The 26,978-nt window shown below is 33.6% G+C and overlaps 1 protein-coding gene across 1 annotated transcript in view; it reads right to left on the bottom strand.

Annotated features, from left to right (window-relative positions):
* PCDH15 (protocadherin related 15) overlaps positions 1-26,978 on the bottom strand; it is a 782,416-nt gene that overhangs the window by 224,269 nt on the left and 531,169 nt on the right. Inside the window, exons 17-18 of the mRNA XM_045842279.1 lie at positions 17,834-17,913; positions 8,393-8,486 (exon numbers count right to left, since the gene is read on the bottom strand). Of these exons, the coding sequence (XP_045698235.1) occupies positions 8,393-8,486; positions 17,834-17,913 (174 nt within the window). The remainder of the gene's footprint in view (positions 1-8,392; positions 8,487-17,833; positions 17,914-26,978) is intronic.

Genomic DNA, 26,978 nt, shown 5'->3' with positions numbered 1-26,978 from the left:
TAACTGCTTTGTGATACCTGGTTAAAGGTAAATCCCTGGCCTGCTGCAACCAGAGAATAGTATGTGGGTCAATGACATACACACAATCAAGGAACACACTCATATGTGACTCAAGCTGAAAACTGCTCTCTCTGATCAAAGCCTGAGCAAAGCACATGCCCTCACCTGGCTCTGTCACAGTACGAGGCAGGTCACTGCAGGCAGGGGACAAAACTAGAGAGAGAATGGACCACAGGCTGGAAAATGAAAAATCCATTGTGCTATGATATTAAATATTTAATAAGATGTAAATACAAAGTAGGTGGGAAAAAAACAGGATGAATCTGCTCAATAGAATTACCCAACTTCTATTTTTAAAATTATAGACAGGATTTGTCCTAATTTGTAAGTGATACATGGTGGAAGGCTGAAAAGCTCAGGATAAAGGGGAAGTGAATCCAAAGAGGTGTCACAGCTGTCATGGGGATGACGGCTTCCTAGCTAACACGGAGATGAGGTCCTGGAAAACGCCCAGCCTTTCTGTTGGAATATCTGAACGCTTACAGTTTATATGAGTCATGGTGCATGAGGTCTAGGCCAGCCCTCATTCAGTTTAAAACCAAACATTTGAATTCTAATTGGATCAAGGTAATCGGCCCCTATGTTCACAGAAGGAAAAAATCAGTCCTCTTTTGAGCAGTATAACTTTATTACAAGCCTTTATAATGCCTTCATAAACAATGCCCAAGAGTCCTTTAAAAATTACCACGCACAGCAGTGAATTCTCGGGTATTGATAATGGCTTATTTGTGTCCTAGTTACATCAGTAAACTTATTTTATGAAATTTATATCACATTCAGTATGATTTGTACATATTACAATATTGAAAAGTCCAATAAAATTGTATTTAATGATGTGTCAAAGATGATGAGAACAGTGCTTATAGTCTATACCTGGAAACAATCTAACTGCCCACCAGTGATTATGTAAATTGTGTTTTAGACATACAGTGGAATAATATATAGTACTAAGAATGAACTATAGTTACAAGTAATCATGTGGATGAGTTTTATAAACATAAGATTGAGTAGAAGAAGTACACACTATAAGTTTCTCACAACACAATACATACTATATGAGCCCAAGTATGTACATTTTATTTTATTTTTTAAAGATTTTATTTATTTTTTTAGAGAGGGGAAGGGAGAGAGATGGAGAGGAAAAGAAACATCAATGTGTGGTTGCCTCTCACGTGCTCCCTACTGGGGACCTGGGTCCGCAGCCCCAGCATGTGCCCTGACTGGGAATCAAACTGGGGACTCTTTGATTCACAGGCTGGTTCTCTACCACTGAGCCACATTAGCCAGGGCCCAAGTATGTAAATTTTAATGTTTGGTCAATCTCTGCATTGTGATGGAAATCAGGCTGGAATAACTTGCGTGTAGAAGGTAGAGGAGTAAAGCTGGTCTTCTGGGCCTAATTAATTTTTGCTTCTTGTTTTGAGTACTAATTATACAGCTGTGTTCACTATTTGAAAATTTATTAAGCTACACAATGATGACTTGTATACTTTTTGGTGTGTGTATCTCTATTACATGATTTAATTTAAAATACGTGCACACAGAAACATACACTTGTATGTAGATGTATATGGATAAGTATAGAATCAAATGTTATCTCATAGATAAAATACAGATAATTCTATTTTCTCCTTTATTTTACATATTTTTTCAAATTTTCTCTGAAAAGGCAATATAGCTTTCATAACAAAAAGCAGTTTAACAAATGTTATTTCTTTAAGGGTTGCGTTAGAGTTAAAACCAGTAAAAAGATGGGTTTTTATAGTTAACAGTAGTTCCCAGTTTGCTTGAGGGTGAAAAAGAAGGTAAAATTCACAGCCTAGAGCCAAATCTATAAGAGTAGCCACTCTAGAGGTTACTCACTTTCCTTTAAGCTGCCTGATCCTTTCAATGACATCCTATCCATAGTTTCCTGCCGATTCACTTTATTGGTTTTTATCCTATTCTTCAAAATTCCCTTATTGACACTGTGGAGTAGAATGTTTGGAGACTATTCTTGGTCCTTGGTCAAAACTGTAGCCAGGGGTGCCGAACTCATTTTCACAGGGGGCCATATCAGCCTCACAGTTTCTTTCAAAGGGCCAAATGTAGTTTCAGGACTGTATAAATATAACTACTCCTTAACTAGGGGCAAGGAGCTCAGTGCTGCTGCCAGGTAGAAACAAGGTGCCAGGCTGGATAAAACAAGGTGGAGGGCCAGATTTGGCCCATGGACCTTGTGTTTTCCACCTGTGCTATAGACTGTAACTGGGAAATGAAGAAGAAAACTGGATCATTAAATAAACTTAGAAGTTAAATAAAAAGCCTATCATCTTGATGCTAATAGGGGATAACATTTATGAACCATATAGATGTACAGCAAGGTCTGTCCAGAAAAAATACTAGCCATTGTTAAAATAACAAGAACAGTTTGCATGTCATCTGCATGTAACCTGACAGCCAAGGAGAGTAGACTAGAATGCACATGTGTGAACAATGATGACTTCAGTGTACTAGTCAATGGGGGTGGTAGATGCCATTGAGCAAGCATGTGTACTGTGTGACCCTTACATTCAAAATGGCTGAGCAAGGGACAAAAAATAGACATCAAATTTAGCTTCAAGCTTGAATATTCTTCCACAAAAACTATTTGGACGATTCAGAAGGCTGCAGCTATGAGCAAGTGGTGATTGGCAGCTTCATCATGACAATGTGCTAGCTGATGTATCACATCTCATGCAGAGTTTTTTTTTCAAAACATCCAATCACCCAGGTGAAACAGTCTACTTACAGCCCAAATTTGGCACCTCTGTGGCACTTCTGGCCTTTCCCAAAACTAAAATAGCCTTTGAAGGCTATCCCCTTTGAAGGGAAGAGATTTCATACTGTAAACGAGATTCAAGAAAATACTCTGGGATAGCTGACAGGGATTGGGAAAACTATATGAGGCCCCAAGGTACCTACTTTGAGGTGTCACTGTCCTATGTACAATGTTTTTATTATACTTCTTCAGTAAGTCTCTATTGTTCATATTCCATGACTGGGTACTTTACAGACAGACCTTGTATTTCTTCATATCATAGTGTATTTTATATAATATAAAGAATATTTATATGTCTTTGGCAGAAATATAAAGTAATAAACATACAGAACAATTCCTTGCTTCTGTATTTCTGAAAGTGGCCCTGAAGACAACTTACATCCAAATCATTTAGTTAATCATTAAACACGAGGATTTCTGAGCTACACATTAGATTCTATTCCTTTAAATCTATTGAAATAGTTACTGAGTTAGTTGTAAAATGTGAACATGTAAATTTTTTGATTGGTTCAGAGAGATGGCAATATGTTTTAGTATGGATCAATGCCCTCTAGAATGTTTTTTTTTCTTGTTAGAAAGAGATTCTCATTTGATTAAGATTATATACCAATGTTGAAAAATCTTCTGGAATGTCTATTTCAAAAAACAGTAAAATATCAACCTCTTATTCCGAACCAAGAAATAGAAATCTGTGATTTTCAAAAAGAATTAATAAGTTGTTCATTCTCTTTTAAAATTGCATGGTTATTTATTTTTGTAAAAGCATATACCCAAATAAATCTATCACAGTTTTTTTTAAATACCAAAAAATATATATATTTGAACACTTTAAGTGGTAGAGTGGAAAAAATACATATGTAACCAATTGTATTATAGTCTAAAATTTATTAAACAAACTATATTGTAATTCAAAGCTTTTTGAATTTCACACACAGTTTTTCTTGCATAAATATTTTTCTTTGTTAGTGTTTCCTAAATTTATATTGAATAGTTAAATATTCAACTTCTAGATTCTAATTATTTAAATTGTCATATTTAAAAGACATTGAGAATCATTACTCATAGTCAAAGCAAAGAGGTTAGTTTACTGCCACTTTGAAACTGTGAAACATTTTAAGTGTTTGCTGTAGAAGTTATAATCAAGTATTTCAAGCATATTTTTCAGACAGCAAAACCCATGATAGAACCAAGTTATCTATCGTATCTTTTAAGGGGGAAAACAACATTGATGAACTCATGGAATCTGGTCAGAAATATCTACACTATAGAGCAACTCTGTATTTTGAATATGGGTGCTTTCCAGTTGGTAATTGACAGCTGGTGAGTTTGTTTAAAAAATAAAAAAATCTGACTATTTGAATATTTATATTTTGCTATAATTTGCATATTCATATCTTTTGCTGTGCTATTTGTTGATTGGCATAACCACAATCCAAAAGGCCTACTTATTAGTTATCTTTTAGTTTGCCATGGCTACTTATGGATAATAAGATGTAAGAGAAAATAGACCAGGTGTAGTTTCTGAAAATATTTTGGTTCCCTGGACAAAGGAGGGCAGACTCATCTGGAATTCATCTTTACCTTTTGCTCTTCTGGAATGAAGAATAGATGCTTAGAGCTGCAATACCATTTTCAGAATATTAGGTAATGGAAATGAATAGGAAATTAAACACACTATAAATGTCAGAGCAGGAAATGGAGGGCAGGCATCCAGATGGTATTGAGCTCTTATAGAAGCCCTTTTCCATCACCTCTAGATTTCTTTTAATTTGAGACAAATAAGTGTGCTTTGCCTAAGCTACTGTTGTTTGGGTTTCTTGTTATCATAGCCATATTCCTAAAGGCTAATGCTGTCATTGATTGTTGAAGGAGTTCAGAGCATGTCACCCCCAATTATTGTACTTTGGCATATTCATTATTTTGAATTGAAGGCACTTGGAAAGCAGTGAATACAGGAAGAACATTGTGATTCTTTTTTTTTTAAGCCATATATGAAATTCTTATGTGAAAGATGCCCTTTCTGTACCAGAATGAAAGCAATATTATTATCATCAAGAGTGAGAAGTTGAGAGCAAGAGAATGCTAAACTAGCAGTCCTTGCTAAAATAATCTTAATCATCCTTTAGTATCCATAAATAGTTTATTCACTTTTCCACAATTGCTTCTCTTTGCTCAAACTAATATAAAAGCAGGTAGCCACCATTTGGGAGGGTCTTCATTTCATCATAGGGGGTTACCATGTCATGTAAAACATATTAAATAAATTTGTATGCATTCTTCTGTTAATCTATTTTTGTCAGTTTAATTTTCAGACCCAGCTAGGAACCTTAAGAAGGCTAAGAAAAAAACTCCTCCTCCAAATGATAATCAAATTATAACTGTGAATTTCATAAAGTTTGCCCAGATTTTTCAATAAAATGCTTTTTTAGCTCATATTGATTGGACTTAGTTTAACTTATAAGTAAATAATGTACAAAAGCTTCTTAAAAGAGGAAGTGAAATATATATTACTTCAAAACAAAAACAGGCATTTGAGAGCTGTCCTAATTACTATTATCATAAACAAATTAGGTAAAATATAACTGGTTAAAAAAGTTAGAATACATAAAACTTTAATCAAAGTCTATTTCAGCTAAAATGTGAAAATATCAGAATAAAGAATAGTAGCAGCCTTGTTAAAGAATGTTTTCCTTCATAAATCTACAAGTAATTTCAAATGTGAATAATTAATATCTAGAAGATATGATTTTATTTGGAATCATAATAACCGAAGAAATTTACATTTTTACAGTAATACATTACATAAAATATTAATTTACATGTGTAGATTTTTCCAACTACTATTGACAAACTAAATTTAGAAAAAAAGGGGAAAATGTAAGAATGCCAGATAAAATTTTCTCAATATTGCCTACAAGAAATTAGTAATGACCAATATAATATTAGCTCTCTTCTTCACTAACCTCTTTTTTGAAGTTGTAGGAGACTGGGTTTCTTATGATAAAATTTTCAAATTATAGCTTCACAATATGTTTCACACATATTACTGGTAAGCATTTTGATTTAAGAAAATATACCCACCTGGGAATTGTGCTTATTAAATATCTTTCTTGAGACCCATAAGTTTTAAGGATAATGCGTTAATTTCACTATAGCTTTGCAAAAGACATGTTTAAATGCTTTGATAAGAAATGTGTTTTAAAACATGAAAAAATGATTATTTCGTAATCACTTTCTTCTTTAGGAGCCCACTACATGTGCCCACATATAAGTCCACCCACAAAATTATATAAATGATAACACTTACTGATGATTCTTTAATTTGAAATACAAATGTTTTTCTCCTCTACTGATACTTTCTCACTATAAACTTTTGGAAAATAAAACAAATCTACTTAAAAAGATCAGAATTTTAAAACTGAATGAGACTATAATGATTATAAGAATAAAAAAATTGAGAACTAGAAATGCTAAATAACCTAGCCAAGGGGAATCAAAATACATAAATAAATAACTGAAAATAATGCGTTAAAAGGAACTAAACTGCTTTTAACCCAGAACTTATTTTTAGTTTTCAATGTGGACAAAACCAAAATTAGTAGATTGAGACTACGCTAGATGTTTTTAATACACTATTTCTTTTTAATCTGTTCTCTTTGTCTAAGAAGTGTTTTTTTAAAGATTTTATTTACTTATTTTAGAGAAGGAAGGGAGGGAGAAAGAGAGAGAGAGAAAAACATCAATGTGTGGTTGCTGGGGGTCATGGCCTGCAACCCAGGCATGTGCCCTGACTGGGAATCAAACCTGTGACACTTTGGTTCGCAGCCCAGGCTCACTCCACTGAGCTACACCAGCCAGGGTAAGAAGTGTTGTTTTTAAGGCCAGACTTAAAAGGTCTCAGTTAATATTAATAACATTAATTTCTGATTTATAATGTGACATATATCAACGCTATGTATTCTAATTTATTTTTTCTACCCTAATGGTTAACCTAAATGCTCCTTGTTAAATTTACTGCACTCTAATTATATCCCATACTGTATGCTGAATAGTTCCACCTCCTTTTTAGAATATTTCCCCTCAGTTATTTCCTTGCCAAATTACCCACTAAACTTTCATCATAAGCCCAGTTCTTCAATTATGTTTTTCTTGAGACTCTCACTGACTTTGTTACATACACTTAACATAGGCACACTGTATCAATCAACCATATTGTGTATATATAAATTAATTTTAGATTTTATTTTTCTTTACTCACCTAATATATAAATATCTTATATTGACCCCACTATTTACTAAAACTTCTGAATATTTTATTTTCTATATTTGGCTGTTCTTCTAATGTATGAAAAATGGCAGATAGCTTATAATTGGCAGATGGCAGTTAACAAATTTAATTAATTATGTCTGTTTCTGAATTTTAATTAAGGTGATGAAACTGTCCAGATGTAAATTTGATATGCTTTTATCATGGAAAACTTTTCCTTATCACTCCTCTTCAAATAAGTGTAAGAAGAACATTATGTCCCCCTAAACAATTTATTATATAGATCCAAGAAGTCATTTTAAGAAAACTAGAGATTTGTCACCATTTGAATTGGGTAATTATTACCTATATACCTATACTAAATTTGAAATTATTTCCAGAGAACAGTCCTAAGTTGGCCCAGAAGTACTTGATATAAGAAAGAAAAAACAACAACCACAGAGTGGAGAAAAATAAATGTCTAATGATATATTCCCCAAAATTGGAATGTTATAATGCTGAACAGTCAGAACACTGGTAATTGTGGCTGGAGTTTTTTTGAAGAATACAGTTAAATTTTTTAAAACAACTAAGAATGACTCAATGATTCATTTATTCTGAAAACTAATTTTTAGGTCCAGGGGAAATAAAATTCATCTTTTCTATGTTTAAGGTCTCCTTTAAACCACTTCAATCATCAAGGATTATTCGGCACACTGAGTGCTGCTGTGGAATCAATAAACTTGTTTTCCTGAGTGCTGCAATATGTTTATCTACAAATTCCTTTATAATACCTCCCGACCCAACAAAAGTGACATTGAAGGAGAAAGGTTCCAACATAGTAAAATTCCCCGAGCACTGTGCTGTTAATGATGAACAGAATCAAATTCTTTCTAGAATAAGTTAGATTTTGTTTCCTGCATAAATTAGATGAGAATGTAAAACACAAGAATTTATTCTGTCAAGGCAAAAGTTGCTTAACACCATAACAGATTGGGTTTAGGTTCATCTATTATTAAAAGAGCCTATTGGTGAAAAGAACACTTCCCCAAGTTATAAGTAGTTGCTCCAGATAAAGAGATTATTTCATAATTTCATGATAGTGATAAATTCTTGTAGAGTGTAAAAACTACAAGATTCTCTCAGACTCTTTTAATTGTTGTTCAAGTTCAGTTGTCTCCAATTTCCCCCAACCACTACCTCCCACCCCAGTCATCCCTACCTCCCACCCCTGACCCTACCCCTCTTTAGTACTTTTAAAGCCCCTTCCTAGGAAGAGTACTCACCCCATCTGGCCTGCCATCCGATGCCGTAACGATTAGAATGTAGCGATCGGTGCTTTCCCTGTCCAGTGCTTTCCCTAAGGTTAGAATCCCAGTACTATTGACAGAAAACAAACAAACAATTAAGACAGGAACAAACTTTATCCCAGGGACTCTTCTTGCTATCCAGAACCACTATTACATTTTTTCCCCTTCAGAAAACACATTTTGAGTATTTAAGATGTATGAATCTAGGATTCATGTTGAAAATTGTAAAAAGGTTTTTAAGGCTGTTGCATTTCTTAGCAATAATGAAAAATTACCAAAGGGAACGAGATAATTGACTTAGTTCTCTATCCTCCAAGAAAAGAGAAAACTATACATAATTCACTCCAGGAAGAAAGATTTCTACCTTGTTGGTGATTATTTCAAAGGTAAAGATGCCATTAGAGCAGTTTCATGATCCTTTGAGTAAAGGAATCATTTCTTGTAAGTAACCTGTGTCATCTTCCAATTCATTTATCAAATGTCCTTTATCAAAATGCAAACATGTAAATTCCATCTTTGACAAATTCTTTTGATTAAAATTTAGTTTTCCTTCCCTTGTAATTTCAAAATAATTCAGGTTTATTGTAGAAATACAGAAAATATACAGTGGATTATTAAAACTTTTATAAATATTATGGTTATCTTTGTAATATTTCTTTTTATTCTCTATTATAACCATATTTAAGTAATTACAATTGTTTAGAAAATGAATTAGACCCCATATTTTTCATTCTTTTTAAATAAATTTTATAAGCATTTACTCTTTCATTTTATAATTTATAAAACATACTCTTTTGTCAATACATCAGTAATTTTAACATTATTCTATCATTTTTTGAAAGTTAGGTGTTTCTTAATTTAACTTATTATGTATAATGGGAGATGAACAGCCTTCAGGAAAATTCTCATACTTTAAATATTTTTAATACTGCTATTTGCTATTGAGCACAAATGTTTCCAACTATTAATGTCTTTATTTTCCAGTGTAACTTGTTTTATACCAGTTTGGTCACTTACAATTCTGTCTGAGACAAATTCTACATTTATGCAGATATTATATAGTATTACACATTAGATATTACAACCTGACACTGTACATAACATTTTAACTAAAGGCACAAAAGCATCTACTATGGAGGAGAGATATATTAATACAACAAAACATTAAAAAGTTCATCAAAAACATAATTTATTTCTTCTGATAAAGGGCTTTATTTTAATGCAATTTCTTTTATTGTTATAGGGGAGTTTAAGCAATTAACACCCCATATGTTAGTTGAGTACTGAAAGTCAACACTAATGAATGAAAGTCAGAGTCTCAGTAACTCTTCAATTGTTGTTGCTGTTGATATAGACTTAATAAATGTTCTGAACATATGGTATGGCTATGAAAAAAAAAACTGACTTTGCTTCTTGTACATTTTTAAATGTTTTGTCGAAATAACTGAAAACCAATTCCTAGGGTAATTCACAACAAGCAGGTGTGGATCAACTTTCCACACCACAGATGGTCCAGATAATCTCATTCCAAAATACCATTCAAAGAGAAGCGTAGACATTTATTGCTTCTGAGACTTATGCACAGGTAACTTAAGATATAGGAAATCTGAAAACCTAATCTTAGCATAATAAAAGAAAGAAGCAAATTGAGTTATTTTTTTTTTCATTTTTCATCTAAGGTTTAAGATCAAGACTCTCTATTCTTTCTTGTAAACTGAATTAGAAAATCAATAGAAATATCAATAGCACTTCCACTTAGAGACATATTATACATAAACAGCTAATTTTTCATGGACTGGTAATTATTATGGAAGTAGTCCTTTGCCTAAGATAACATGTACCTGTGTCCCAATGTAGTAGGTGTGGATGGGGATTTTGGACAGGGAGAAGGAAAGAAAGAATAGCTATTGTCTTTTGGATTCATTGCTGAAAGACTAGTTTACAAGTACACAAAAGCATCCTTTCATGAAATTCCAGAAATGATTGGCAAGGAGGAGTCCTACTATGTGTTGGATTGATGTTATAGAGCAGGATATACTGAGCTATAGGTATGTTAAAAACATGTAAGAATTGCTTCTCATAGAACATCAATAATAGTGCTACTTAAATTTTACAGGATTAAAAGTGTATTGCACAAGAGTGATATCAGTGACAATGGTTAAGTAGGTAGCTCCAAGAGAAAGTCTCTCCACAAAAACATTGACAAATGAAGCAGAAAGTGTCAGAACCAACTTTGATAGACTCTGGAAAATAGTCAAAGGGTGACAGCAACCAAATAAAGGCAGATCAAGAAAAAGCTAACTTAAAATGATGGGAAAGCTTTGTTGGCATTTTTACTAGTCTTTGTCCCCACTCCCTGCCTTAGACTAGCCTTGAAGATGGCAGTCAACATTCTTTATGGAGACATTCTGGTCCCTGTTTCTAAAAGGAGCTGAGCTATCCTTATTCCCAAAGAATTGTGTTTGTCACTTTCAGCTAATTTAAAGCCTGTCTGAAGATACAATGCATGGACTTTTGTTTTGCCTAACTCATAGCTCACTCAAGGCAGAAAAGCAGTGAGTATTTGTGGAAACATTTAAGCAAAGGAGAAACCCAAAGCCACCCAAGGCAGAAGATACAATAGGCACACAATACAGCTCCAAAAGCCTGGAAGAAAAGAAAACTGAGTGGACAGTTCCTTGGGAAATTAGGGCATTCCAAAGTGCTCATGTGTACTGGGGAACAGAATAAAATTGACAATCCAGAGATAAACCTACACATTTGTGATCAATTGACTTGGAAAAAGATGCCAAGATCATTCAATAGGGAAAGAATAGTCCCTTCAACAAATGGTGCTGGGGCAACTGGGAACTGCAAAACTATGAAATTGGACTATCTTACACTATATGTAAAAACTAAGTCAAATGAAACAATAATCTAAATATAAGCACTCAAACCATAAAAAACTTAAACAAAAACATAGGGGAAAATCTTAATGATTCTGCATTTGAAAATTCATGATTAAATATGACATTGAAAGCATGAGCAGCCAAAGAAAAAAATAGATATACTAGATTTCATAAAAATTACAAATTATGTGCACTAAAGGACATTACCAATAAAATGAATAAAACTATAAAATAGGAGATCTATCCAATAAGAGCTTGGTTCTACAAATATATTAGGGATTCTAACAATTCAACAACCAAAAGACAAACAACTCAATTAAAAGGTAGGCAAAGGATTTGAATAGATATTGCTTCAAATACATATACAAATATCAAACAAGCACATGAAAAGATCTTTAACACCTTTAGTCATCAATGAAAACTACAATGAAATATCATTTCATACCTTACTAGGATGGCCATAATTAACAAAACCAAAAACACAACAAAACAAAACAAAACAAATGGGAAGATAACATGTTGACAAAGACATAGAAGAACTGAAACCCTTGCATATTGCTGGTAGGAATGTACAATTGTTCAACCACTGTGAAAAACAGTTTGGCAGTTTCTCAAAAAGTAGATGTAGAATTACAATATTACTTAATAATTCCAATTCTGAGTATATAATCAAAAGAACTGAAAACTGATACTTTAACATGTGCACATGTATGTATGCAGTAGTGTTCACAATAGCCAAAACCTAGAAATGCTGTCCAAATGTCCATCAGTTTATGAATAGATAAATCGTTGTATATGCATACCGTGGAATATCATGCAGCTGTCAAGAGGAATGAAGAACTGACACCCACTTCAACATATCAAAACATGAGGCTTATTTAAAAAGCCAGATACAAAAGGTCACACATGTCATTCCATTTTATATGAAATATACAGAATAAATAAATCCAGAGAGACAGAACACAAATTGTTGGCTGCCAGGGTATGAGGGAAAGGGTAAGTAAAGAATCAATGTTTAATAGGCTTGGGTTTTCTTTTGAAATGATGAATATATTTTATAAGTAGATGAATTGGTAATCATACAACATTGTGATTCTGTTAAATGCCAGTGAACTGTTAACTCTGAAATGGCATTTTATGCTATGCACATTTCGACTGTATTTCATTAGTTGTATCAAACAGAATTTCCTCAGGCTATATTCCTGAAATGTACTGTGTTTTATGAAATCAAGCTCTTTAGACAATGAGTTGGATTGTCTAAGCATAAAAAATAGTGTTCAAAAGTTATTTAGACAGCGTGAATAAAAAGTAGTAGAGAGTATTTTCTTCCAAACAAACCAATATGCTAGCATTAAAAATCTGCTTCTATAAAAAGTAACCATATTCCCAAACTGCATTGTTTATTAGGAAATATTATAGCTGTGGAATTGTGGATGGATTGATTATCTCAGTTTTCATGCTTTCTATTCTATGCTTCCTTTAAAGTTTTTAATATGTTTTTCTAGTTACAATTTAATGTCAATAAAAGTTCTTTAACCTCTTGCAATAAATAACTTAAATATTTGGCCATCATACTTATAATGAAAGTTTCTTTATATCTGGTTTAAATGTGCACTTGTATGTGAATGTCTATTGAATAAATAGTTGCTGAATCATATGCAACTCAACACAGACACTACAAAAATTAAAAAAATAATGCATTACACCTCAGAACCATATAGAACCAGTTATTTAATACATGATATTGAATGATCTTCACAGCAAATGGTTGCCATTTTTAAGGAACAAGGCCTTTTATTCAAAGGGTAAGGTCCTTTTCTGGCTGACTAATGATTCAACACTTTGTAAATCCACACTAGCATTAAAATTATTATTCATTGCTATTAATATTTTTTAAAGAATTACAAACAATTTTTAGTATATTGTTTCAATGGAAAAAGTTAAAAATGATACCATCATGCTGATGATTATTGCTAAACTTTATATCATGGTATAAAATAACAGTATTTAAAGTAAACAATGACATGTATCTTTGTTTTAAGAAAGAAAACGTAACCAATAACACTATTTGTAGGACTCAAAGTGCCTAATAAGGAACATCATTATTTCCTTGCTATCACTTTTCTGAAGCAGTACCTGATTATACAAAACCTTACAATTTTCATAGAAGCGGCGGCACAAATTTGTACAAACACTCCAGAAGTTTCAAAGAGAGAAGGGATTGACATTTCAATTTTTCCCCCATGTGAATGTGTTGAAATATATTGCTAATGGTCCAGACTAGCCTATAAATATCAATAGGAACACAGCAGTGAGGAGGCCAAGGTAAAATGAGTGTAAGATAGAAAGCGATGGGCCTTGTTTCCTGGGCCTGAAACCAGGAATGATCTCAAAGAACCCTTGCAGGCATCACTCAAAGTGATGATCTCTCAAAGAAGCCTTGCAAAATACTCTACCCCAATTATGCCTCTTTGGGAGATTGATTATTTTAAGTAGTTATATTTTAGAAACAAAAGACTCAAGATGAAACTTTGAACTTCTTCCTAACTACTCAAAAGAATTTAGATAGAGGGCCTGTTCCAGGAAGGGAGCTATTATCATAGTTAACTACGGTTTAACATGAACTAGGTATGATGGGCAGGAATGAACTGTAGGAGACTACTCTGCATGGTGTGGGCCCAGCTCCCACTCAGAGATGCACAGGATGCACACCCATGGATAGGTTCTCCTGTGGGGAATCAGGCCTGCAATGAGCCTAGGCCGCTTTGAGTCTTGCTTTTTGCTAAAACTCCCTCACCCTGAATTGAGGACATTTACTGCAAAGCAACTTCCTAAAAACCATGCTAAACCTTCCAAGGGTGAGTGTAACCTGTTTAACCACTTTTGCCTTTTCATTTGCAAATATCTCTCTTCTGTGATGTGATTAGCAGCATTGGCTCCTTTGTTTTCTGTAAAAGGTAACCACCTAAATTGAACCTGTGCATAGTAAATGAGGACCATCATGTAATGTGCCCAGAGATAGAAATAAAGGCCTGTCATGGCGGAGGCTGAGGCTTTTGCACATCTTGAGAGAAAAGCCATGCTGTCCCTTTTCCACCACCAGACTCTGTAGTCCGTGTGAATGTCTCATTTCATCCATAATGACGTGGACACTGAGGGCCGGTGTCTGCATCAATGAACCTAGCAAGGCCAATTTGATCAATGTCTTCTTTGTGTCCTATTATTAAAATGGCTCAGCAGACATTTATTTACCCACTCCATCTCCATATGAATTACCTTCCTACACCTGAAGTGCCAAACAACTATCCCACCCTTTTTTCCTCTGCTCAAGGTAGTATACAAACCTCAACTGCCTGATTTGTTCTTGGGCCCCATATTCTTATGGAATCTCTACATGTACAAACATAATTAAATTTGGTTATATTCTCCCATTAATCTGTCTCATTTCAATTTAATTTTTAGGACAGCCAGAAGAACTAAAAGGGAAAAGGGGAAATTTTCTATTCTCCCACCCTGAAAACAGTTTGCACTTAAGGAAATGGCTGTCTGAATTGACCTGTAGTATTGAGTTGTAGTATTAAGAACTGAGGTCAGTTTAGTCAAAGAGGGTGCTGCATGTACATCTTTCACACCTTAAATAACTTCTGTGACTGCAGCTAGGAGTCTTGGTTTTAAAAGCAGGATGAGAAAAGTAGAAGAGCAATGGTTGCTAGGGTAACAGAACAAGGGGGCATTTCTTTTGTAAATTGGTGGCTCATCAGATTTCACAACTAACAGCTGTAAAATCCTTCAGCATCAAAGGAAACATACAAGAATGTAAATTATCAACAGAGAAAGACCTGGGGTTCCTGTTTACCAGGGCAGGTGAAAAATCTTCACTGTTGTCTTCTCTTTGTCTCTCTCTTTACAGTTTTATTAACATATAATTCACATCAAACTTACCCATTTAAGTGTACAATTCAATACATTTTAGTATATTTTCAGAGTTGTTCAATCAACACCACAATCAATTTTAGAACATGTTCATCACCGCATCCATTATAGTCACTCTCTCCCCTGTCCTCAGCTCAGGAACTCATCTATTTTTGTCTATAAATTTGCCTATTCCGGATATTTCATACAAATGGAATCATGTCATATATGTTCTTGTGAATGACTTCTTTCACTTAGCATAATGTTCTTGACTTTCATCCATGCTATAGCTTGTTTCAGTGCCTCATCACCTTTACTGACAAATAATATCCTATCCTGTGGGTATCTGTTAATCCATTCATCTGTAGACTGTCCCTTTGGTTATTTCCATATTTTACTATTTTAAATATTCAATAATTCTGTTATGAACTTTTTGTGTGTAACCATTTATATGGATGTATATTTTTTTTATTTCTCTTGAGTGGATATGAGTAGAACTGCTAGGTTATATGGTAACTCTATGTTTACCATTTAGAGAAAATAACAAATTGTTTTTTGGAGTGCAAGTTTTACATTCCACCAGAAATATAAGATGATTCTGATATCTCCACATCCTCATCCAGGCTTGTTACTTCCTTTCCTTTTCATTATAGCCATTCTAAATGGGTGTGAAGTGATATCTCATGATTTTAATTTTTATTTCCTAGTGCCTAGTGATTATATTTCCATCAGTTTATTGGTCATTTATACATCTTTTTTTTTAAGATTTTATTTATTTATTTTTTAGAGAGGGAAGGGAGGGAGAAAGAGAGAGAGAGAGAAACATCAATGTGTGGTTGCTGGGGGCCGTGGCCTGCAACCCAGGCATGTGCCCTGACTGGGAATCGAACCTGCGACACTTTGGTTTGCAGCCCGAACTCAATCCACTGAGCTACGCCAGCCAGGGCTTTATATATCTTCTTTGTAGAAATATTTATTTAAATGTGTCTGTTTTTATTTGGACTGATTATGGGTCTTTTTTTAGTTTTAATAGCTTATATATATTTTCCTTAATATATTTCCCTTATATACATTATTTAAAAATATTTTCTCTTGGTTTGTGAGTTGTCTTTGCCTTTCTTGATGGTATACTTTGAAGCACATTTGTTTTCCAAATTTCACTAAAATCCAATTTATCAGTCTTCTCAGTAATCACTTGTGCTTTTTTGTGGCATATCTAAGAGAGTATTGCTTAATCAAAATCATAAAGATTTACTTCCATATTTTCTTGTAAGAGTTATATCCACTTTGAGATAATTTTTGTGAATATTCTGAGGTATGGATTTAACTTCATTATTTTGCATGCTTGTCAGCTTCATTTGTTGAAAGCATTATTCTTTCCTGTCTGGATTGTCTTGGTCCTTTGTTTTTGGAAATCAATTGGCCATAAATGTTAACAGTTATTTCTGGACCCTTAAGTTTATCCCAGTAATCTAAACATCTATTCTTATACCAGTACTGCACAGGCTTGATTACTGTTAAAGTGACCTTTTAACTTTATTTTCTTTTTTTAATGATGATTATAAATTATAGCTAGTTTATGATTTGTATATACTTATGGGGGGATTCAGAACAGCTAAGTTTTTCCAATTTTTAAATGGAGATTTATTCATCAATGAAGTCTAAAGTTTGAGACATCTGGTTTTCAGACATACTAATTCATGGTTGTAACATATTATTTAATGTGAAATTGCATCTGTTCCTCACAAGACTAAGTGACCACCCATGATTCCCTTGATTTGAGATCATGTACCACATGTATTTCTGAGACTGAAGCAATGTCCAGCTCATTTGTAAAATCTTTCTTTTTTGTAATCATGGGCTAAGTTTAAGTTTCCATTCCTTCAGGGAGCAAAACCATTCATGGCCACACAGAAAACATCAGACAGGTAGCAAATACAGCTTTAGATGGATCAGCCACATGTGACAGCAAAGCAGCAACTTTACTATCACAGAAAGAAGCAAATGATCTCTCTGCAAACCTCAGTTCTTTCTTAATGTCTGCTCCCAGCTTCCTTTGTAGTTATGATAAACATTATCTTTGCTATCTTCAGAGAGGTAAGTAGAATAATGCTTATATAGACCACAAAGGAACTTAGCATGTACATGCAATATTTTTCTGTTAAATTTTTTTAGAATATACCTACATTATTAAAAAATTGAATGATGTACTTTGGTGGTACTTTAAATGTATTTGAATTATACTTTGTCTTACAAAATTCCCTTGAAATGAACAATCTAATACCAAGCTACTGTTTATAAAAGTGTCCTTGCTAGTATGAGTAGCCAACAAATTTAAAGGGATCTAGTTAATACCAGGTTACACCTGCAAAATGAAATGTTTCCACCTCAGTGGATTTTACCTAGTAAAAATGTTTAAAATAAATAAACTCTGGTAAAATTTCTGGATTCAGAATTATACACTCCCCCGAGCTTCTCATTAACATTTATAGAAAAAATGTATAAATTAAACTGCAAACAGCTGAAAGTCTCTGATTAGAACTCTGTTCTGTTACTATTAGTACATTAACATTTAAAAAAGAAAAACAAATGAATCCAGAAATTATTTTTAACTTACGTTTCTGAAAGATTGAACATTCGTTGAGGATCTCCATTCTCAATGGCATATGTTATTGGGTCTCCTTCTCGATCAGTTGCCTTTAGAGAGAAAACATAATTCAATTAACAAGTAATTGATATGGCTTCTATTCAGTACAGTGTAATGTAGAACCTTGAAACTAACAGCATAGAATATCCATGATACTCCTATAGTATAAAGATTAAAAATTGAGCTAATGGCAAGATGTAAAATAAAGAATTTCATATCTGATCCCAGAATTTCTGTCATTTTATCTTATCTGAAAATAAGTAAAAGAAGACATTGAATGAGAATGTCTTCTGAATGTTTACCTAATGTTACCTGGTAATGATTTTCCTAAGGTTTATGTATTTAATTGCATTAGTCTATCTCTACAATTTAAACGAATGTGTTAAACTCTACATAACTGCTTACAGTGTAGAAAAATCATTTAATCCATTTTTTCTTTTTCTGCTCAGAATATATCAGGTCAGAAATGCATAATAGAGCTAGAAAGCTTGAATTTAAAACTAGGCTTCACTTACTAATTGTGTGATTATTTCCCAATTTCTTCATTGATAAGATGGAATCTATACTAATACAAAAGTTAATAGATATTAGGAGGTTTAATTTAAATTAGCTATGTCAAGGCACACAGACTGACATTGGCCACGCTGTAAGTTTCCAATAAATATCATTCTTCCCCTTTTCTTTTACTCGAGTTAGAGAAGACAAAATCAATAGTTTTTGATTTTTAGTTCTGGGTTCCTCTTACCCAAAATGAAGACACACACTCTAATTTGTGGCACTGGACAATGGAATATGATCTTCTAAAGCATTCATTAATTTCCTTTTCCAATGAACCCTTCCTTAAATTCCATTATGGAAGGTATGAGTGAAGACAGAAACCTAGATGATATAAAAGGGATGTGAGAGGGATCTACATAAGTACGACCTGGGGAGAAAGGAAATATCTGAGAAATAGCTAGAGGAATTTTATTTACAGGTTACTGGCCCAACAGAGACATTAACATTCCTGATTAATAGGTGCTGCCCTTAAGCTGGTGTAGGGCTAGTAGTGCTGGTTTCTTTCAATGACTGGACAATTGAAAGCCTGAATGTAAACTCCCATGTCCAGACCAGCAGGGAGGCTCTGTTTCCACTGGTGGATTGATGGCTTTGGCATGCATTACATAGCCCTGTTCATAAAACAGTTGTATCAGCTACCACAACTAGTGGATGGCTAGATGCCTCTATTGGAATACTTAAACCCCAGAGTCCAGGGACAACTGAATAATGACAGATAATATTTATAAGGTGTCAGGTTCTGTGGGAGAAGCTTTGCAGGGTTATTTAATCTGTGCCTCACAAATGTGCCTTCTCCATGAACATGTCCTTCACATGGAGTCTATAACATCATATTCACCTGCTTTTAATAAATATTACTATTTATATGCTTCAGGATCTCATATCTCTAAAATAGCCCTTTCTTCTGAATTTTAGACATTTTCAGTTACTTACTCCCATTGCCAATTAGATAAATTATATGCATCCCTAATTAAACAATGTTAAAATTCCTAAATCCTGATCTTTCTCCCACTCTTCCCCTCACCCAAAAAACACCCAGCTGATTTCAATCTTCATTATCTCAGTCAACAGCAGTCACTGCATCCTCCTGCTCGCTCAGTCCATGTGTCTTGACCTTATTATTCTTACTCTCCAGTGTAATGTCTCAGTGAATCTCATTGGATCTATTTTTAAAAGATCTTCAGTATCTGGTTGTATATGAATTCCTTCCCTACCATCATCTTCCTCATGGATTAGAGCAATAGCTTTCTTCCTAATGGCCCTGCTTTCTCTCTTATACCCTCACTGTAGTTAATTTCTAATTAAACTGACAAAATGACAAAAATCATCTTCCAAGTTGAGATTCTCTTTCTTTTGGTTAAGGTTGTATTGCCTTATTACACACATTCAGTGTGGAATAAAATAAAACAGTAAAATACAATGAAATAACAAACTCCCTACAGTAGCCTCTTCAAGATATACCATTTAAATCAGAATCTAAAAATTATACTTTATTAAATTGATTGCAATGAAAATCTTAGAGAGTAAGAAACAAAAGAATGTTTTAAAAGCATACAAAATGAAGTTGGCAGTGGATGCCTGATATTTTCCTTGCCTTTTTTTGTTGTTATTTCTCAGAACAGTGTTAGCAAAAAAGATGAAATGAAATTGCAAATAATAATTGTTAACTTTTTCAGGAAACACAGGATTATACTCTATTTGGAGAGTATTTTATCATTAAAAAGCTAACATTAAACTATTTCTACTGTTTTTCTCTTTCAGTCATTTTCACCTGTAATATTGTTATAGATACTGTCATTTTCTTTTGTATGTTCATTGGTATGTAGGATTTTTTGAGAGGTGATCGATTATTTTGTGTTTTCATAAATGCCAGAAGAAATAAATTTTGAAAAAAATAGCTTTACAATAATATTTTAAGTCCAAATTAAGGTTGACCCTTTCTTGTAATGTATCAGATCTACTCTAATATTTAATATTATTTTTATGGGATGAGATCACTCTGAATGTGGTGTCATTTTATTTATATGTCATTATTTTATGTCACTAAAATAATAATAGAGATAAATTATTAGATGACTATCAATTTTTTTTCAGCCAAATTAATTACTTTCAATCTCTGAGATACTTTAAAATATTTCTTTAGTTTTTTTGACTGTTGAAATATCTTAGTGTTTTAAGAATTGTGAGAGCTAATAATTTTCCTACTTCATTTGTATGTGAGGTTATGTCCATACTGGAAACTTTAAGACCCATGATTTAGGATGAAATCCTTATTTCATTGTTTCCTTCCTGTTATCCTCTTAGTCAATTTTTTGTTATGTCAGGATCTGTGGCAAATGTAGTAATTAGGGAGGATTCATAATTTCTCAGTCATCTAAACCATGTGGAATGGTACTATCTGGAACAAAGTTCTTAAATCTGTCCATTAGAAGTGTCAGCTCTGGTATAAATGCCATATATCTCTATTTGCTAATATCTAAAGGAAGAAATAACACATAAAAGAATTAGAGAAGTCAGCAGAAGTGATGGTTCTTGAAGTATTCATATTTGATCATGTGCATCTATGTGCCCTAAAATATATTGGTGAAATCATTAGAATAATTTTTTCTCTAATAATGATTCTAGCCAGGCTTCTCTAAATCATGGGCACAATCATGTAATATTGAATAGCAAATCAAGTTAAGATTAGAAGCTATACTCCATGTTTTTTTCTTATTTAAGCCTCATCATGACCTGATAGGTGCATGGAAAATACAAAATATTTCCATTATATTACCTTTTACTGACACCATTCCAGTTAGAGTTCTTTATAATTTATTTAATTGGAAGATATACCTTTTATTTAGATAATAGTAACTGATACATCTTTTAAAAGCCAGGTATAATGGAATTTTTTGTGTGTCTTATTTTTGTATTTTTCAAAATAACAAATTACGTCCAGAAAGTATCAAGCCATGTACTATGAACAATAGAGACATTTACTGAAGAAGATACAACATGCAATAAACATTATACATAGAACAGTGATGCCTCCATGTCCTGTAACCTTGGGACCTCAATCAGTTCTCCCAGGCTCCATCACTAGCTCTATATAATTTTCCTGAATCTCATTGATGGTCTGAAATCTCTACCCTTTCAAAAGTGATTTTTAGTTTTGGGAAAAGCCAGAAGGCACAGGGTACCATATCTGTACTGTAGGGGGCTGAGTCACATGGGTGGCTTGATGTTTTGCCAAAAATCTCTGTATGAGATTTGATGCATGAGAGGGTGCATTGTCGTGATGAAGCTGCCAATCACCAGTTACCAGTAGCTGAGGCCTTCTGAATCATCTGAATAGTTTCTGTGAGGAATGTTAAGCTTAAAGCTAAATTTGATGCATATTTTTTGCTCTACTCACTCAGTCATTTGAATGTGATGGCCACACATGCTCATTCAATGGCGTCTGCTGTGTCCACTTAGTATGGTAAAGTCGTCATTGTTCGTTCACACACGTGCATTCATTCCAGTCCTCTCTCCTTGGCTGCCGCCTACATGCTGATATTGCACAAACCATTCTGGCTGTATTAGGAATAGCTGAGCTTTTTCCAGACAGACCTCATATAGCATAATTACTCATCTTTTGTACAAAAACATTTTCTACATTTTTATATATAGAAATATAAACATAAAATATTATAAGTCAGGCCATATCTGAGCCCTTTGTTAAAGGTCTGAGATAAGTCATAGTAGCATGTGTGTTCCCTGGGCTTCACATAAAGTTTATCAGTGGGCCCTAGAGCCAGCCACCTGGGTTCCAGCCCTGCTGTACCATCTCCTCTCAGGCAAGATACCCAACTACAAAGTGAAGATATTAACACCTATAGTCCTCACTCATTAATTCAATTCAGTTTGTATTGAACATCTTGGCTGTATTAAACACTGGGGCTTCAAAGAAAACAACAACAACAAAAAAATCTTCCTTTGTCCAGGTTATATTGTAGCAGAGATAAGCAGAGAAAAACAAAATAATTTATTAAAATTTATAGGTTTCCAATCCAAATAAGTACTACTAAAATGTAAAATAATTCAGGAAGGACAGATAGGGAGGGCAGGGTGAGGGTTTTCACTTATGTATAGGTTACCAGGAAAACTATCAAGAAAATGCAAAAATATGGTAAACACTTATAAAGGGTGAGGGAGCAAGTCAAGTGGGGAAGGGCATTCCTGGCAGAGAACGTGGCCAGTGAAAAGGCCATGAGGTGGACACATGCCTAGTGAGTTGAGGAATAGTAGCAATCAGTTCTTGTTTTTTCATTTGGCCTCAGATAAACAAGCTAAGGTTAAATATATAAGTCAGGTTACATAACTGAATGAAGCTCATTTGGAATAGCTAGCAGTAATAGGATTTAGTCGTGGGTTTGCTGACACATGTTTAACAACATGATAAATTAAGATAAAGCTAGTTGTTTTGTTTTTCTTTTAATTTTTGCTTGAAGGACAAAAATATCTAAAGATCAAAGCAACTACTCTTTCTAGTCTGCTCAACCAAATTAATCACTGCAACTAAATTTGTCACCCATTTTTAGAAGCAACAATAGGGACATAAAAGTACTAAGCAATGTGCTTAGACACTGGTAAATACGAATTTTGAAAAAGAAAACAAATCTTCACTAAACTAATATTCTGTTCATGTTAAAGACAAATGCAGCCATCAAGTGCCATCTGGTCGAGTACACTTTATGCACACAGAATGATTCTACATATTTCACAGGACATTAAGACAAAGTACCTGCCCTTAGGGATTTTAAAGTAGATAAAAATCAATGGATTTAGATAATCTTTTCTTTCTCACTTAGGCAAACAAGTTCTGATTTATGTTATTAAATTACTTGAGAGCAAGTACTGAAGTTCTCAGTTCAGTAAAGCAGAGTTCCCAAAAATGTGTGTGGAAACTCCTGGTGTTGAATCGTTGGCCCTTTAACAAAATGTTAATTTTTAAAAATATATTTCAGTATGAAATAATATATACTTTTTATGGCAAGTAGTGTTGTTTTTGTCATTTATGATTCTGACATAAAATTTCCATTTTGAAATCAGTTTATTTAAAAATTCAGTTTATTAAATTTTCTAAAAAATCAAGCATTATGGTAAATGATATGCAAATATAACAGAGCTGAAACTTGGAAATGCAGCTAGTCTAGAATGACACTGTAATACCTGAGAATGCCCTGAGACCTTTAATCCTGTCCATCTACTGTAATTCATTTCTGCTGCAATACTTTATTCCCTCTTCCTCTTTCCTGTATGATTATTTAACATCTTTTATGCAGGTCTCCAACTTATCCTACCCCATATTTATTCTCACCTAGTGCCCCTAATTAATGTTCAACTTAGAATATTGAAGCAATTTTTGCAAAACTTCCCTTAGCTTTCAGGACATCTGTTCTCCTTGGTCTCCATTCCTGGTTCTCTTCATCTCCTTACCACCTTAAAATCAATGTTTAATCATCTTCTACATTCATTTCCCTTAAGAACGTCATCCAATCTCAAAGTGTTAATAATGCTTAAATGGCCAGGACTTCTTTTTGCCTTGGCTGGTGTAGCTCAGTGGATTGAGCGTGGGCTGAGAACCAAATGGTTGCTGGTTCAATTCCCAGTCAGGGCATATGCCTGGGTCTTCAGTGGGGTTCACCTGAGAGGCAACCACACAGTGCTGTTTCTCTCACTCTGTTTCTCCCTCCCTTCCCCCTCTCTAAAAATAAATAAATAAAATCTTTTTAAAAAGTGGCCAAGACTTCTAATGTATATTTCTATTCCATACTTCTTTCCTAACTCATACCCAACTGTCTATTCAACAGCTTTTACTAGATGTCAAAGACATTTCACATTGAATATGTACAAAATTTATGTAATCTTCCTCTGAGATTCTTTTCATTCTGGTTAGTGGAAATTCAATTTTCCAGTAGCTCAGGCTACATTTTAGTCACCTGTTTTAACTTCTGTCTTCTTTCCCATATTCCATCATCAACAAACCCTTAGTTTCTACCTACAAAATATAACAAGATTGAAAATAGTTCTCACCATTTCCTGCATATTATTCTAGGCCTCCTCTTGACTACTGAAATAGCACCCTAATTTCCATAATTTCTCACATGACTCCACCACAGACTATTCTCAAGAGAATCCATAATGATTTTTTTTGTTTGTTTTATGTCCATTTATGTCACTGCTTTACTAAAATTCTTCTATTAGTGCCTTATTTCACTCAGGGTAGTTATCGCAATACTTCCCCCATAATTGGATGACTTCATTTCTATGACTTTAGTCCTCTTTTCCTTTACTGTGGTCCCACTAGGATTTTTGTTCTTCCTCAAATACACTAGGCAGGCCTAAACCTTAAGGTCTTTGTACTTGCACTTGATAGATTCAGTGAAATTGTTACTGATCAACTTGAAATACCCCACGTACTCTCTCCACTTTTCCTTCTGTATTTTTTCCTCATAGAATCTATTACCTTCCAAAACTCTGCATAACTCACTGATATATTGTTATATTTCTTCTCCTCCTACTCGAATGTAAGCTCCATTAAGGCAGATCTGGCATCTGCTTTGCTGCTGATATGTCTTTGTACTTACAGTTTGGGCCTGCCATTGCACTTCCTATAGCTGAGAGAGTAAGTCTGTTGTAATAAAGAAAAAATAGTGAGCCAGTGTTGTCTTGTGTTTCAATTAACTATATTTATAGTAAAAATGATTTTGACTTGATGTTTCTCTTACATGTTTCATGTGAATCTCTCTAAATTTATTCTCACCTTGAGAGAGAAAAGATGAAGGGGTGTGTGTGTGTGCATGCTAGTTTTATTCTGCATCTTAAGAGTAAATGTCTTATCTCAACACACATTTTGAAGGGGTATTAACAAGCATTTCTTTAAGGCCAACTACACTTGTTCATTACATTAATAAATGTTACACATGAGTGATAATTGCCAAAAAGAGTGGTTAAAGATAATGTAGATTATATAAACAAAGTATAAGAACCAGAGAGTTTTTCGTCATTTGAAATGGTGCCAAGAAGTTGATTCCATAAGAGTTAGGGTTCAACCTAATGATTCAGTATGTATTGTTGCCTGACACTAACTATAACATTGAGTTCTGTCTCTAAAATACTGTTTAATTAGAACTTAAATATATTATCAGGCACATAAAAGGAAAATATTACTTGTTTGTGTGTAGCAGTATTTGGTTTGTGACATACTTTTCTAAGCAGTAGCAAGGTCGTGACAGAGAACACTAGCCCACTCTTTCCACTCCCTATTGGTGACTCCTAATTGTTAGCAAAGATAATCTAATTCTCGTGGAAGAATATTTGGTTCTGGTCAGTTTACAACATTCAACATTTGGTGATAATCTAAATAGATAAAGCATTAACATTTTAAAGCTAAAATATATTTTTATAAGATGGTTCTTGTTTAGTTTAAAATATTAAAGTCCTGTTTTCTTCCTCAGAACTATGAAGATCTAATAAACTTGAAAGTTTACACTTAAATTCTTGCATTTTAGTCAAGGGTTGCTCAAGCCCTGCCTCAGAGTCCACATACTAGTCTAAGTAGATTTCCTACACATTGGCACATTAAAAACAGATTTTCAAAATAATGGAGTTAATAGAATCAGACAAAGCAAAGTTAAATATATAGCTAATAGCCTAATGCTATTTGGAGGAAAAGACAAAAAAAAAAACCAAAAAACAAAACCAAACTACCATAAAAAAGATAGGATACAGTAAGCATAAGGATCAGACTCCAATTGTCCATTAAAACTCTTACTCACAGTATCATCTTTTAATATGTAGAACCTAACTTCAGAACTGCTATTATAAGTATCCTGAGTTCAACAAACAAACAGAACTAGGAAAAAAAAGTTTGGGCAATGAAAATAAACAAAATATCTAATTCTGGGCATTAGAAATGTTATAAGCTATGCAATAAAGTCCCCTGCTTTTGAGAAAATTCTAATCATTTGTGACATATATAGTGAGAAAGGTTAAATAATGTTCAGTATACTTTGGTTAAATAAAGACTTGTAAAAATAACCCAGAGCTAGTAATCATAAGATTGAAGCCTAGTTCTAATTGTCTCATTTTTAACAAGGTGAAATGGAATATGTCACTAAACCTGTATTTCAACTGTAGAATGGGGTAAATAAAACTTAAACTGTATATTCTATATAGTTAATATAGAATCAGATAAGGCAATAGATATTTAGAACACTCTAGAATTCCACTCAAATGGAAAATATTGTTTAATGAACTAAGGTGGTAGCTAAGACCTTGGGCTTTGGAGTAAAAGTTATTAGGGATGGGATCTATCATATATTAGCTATGTTTTTGTTATTGTTTTCTGGCAAGTCACTAAACCTAATTATGTCTTGTGAATCCATGTATGATATTGAAATAGAATGGCATCTAAACCACGGTTGTCATGGTATTGAAATATTCATATCATTGATATTCTTACCAAAATATTCAAAACTTAAATGTAATCATGGAGAAGCCTCAACATACCCAAATTGAGGGAAATCAT

The sequence above is a fragment of the Phyllostomus hastatus genome, unplaced genomic scaffold (genome assembly GCF_019186645.2).
Source record: "Phyllostomus hastatus isolate PE091 unplaced genomic scaffold, TTU_PhHast_1.1 phas_contig_38, whole genome shotgun sequence".
Taxonomy (NCBI): Eukaryota; Metazoa; Chordata; class Mammalia; order Chiroptera; family Phyllostomidae; genus Phyllostomus; species Phyllostomus hastatus.
This window is presented reverse-complemented; position numbering and strand designations above follow the sequence as displayed.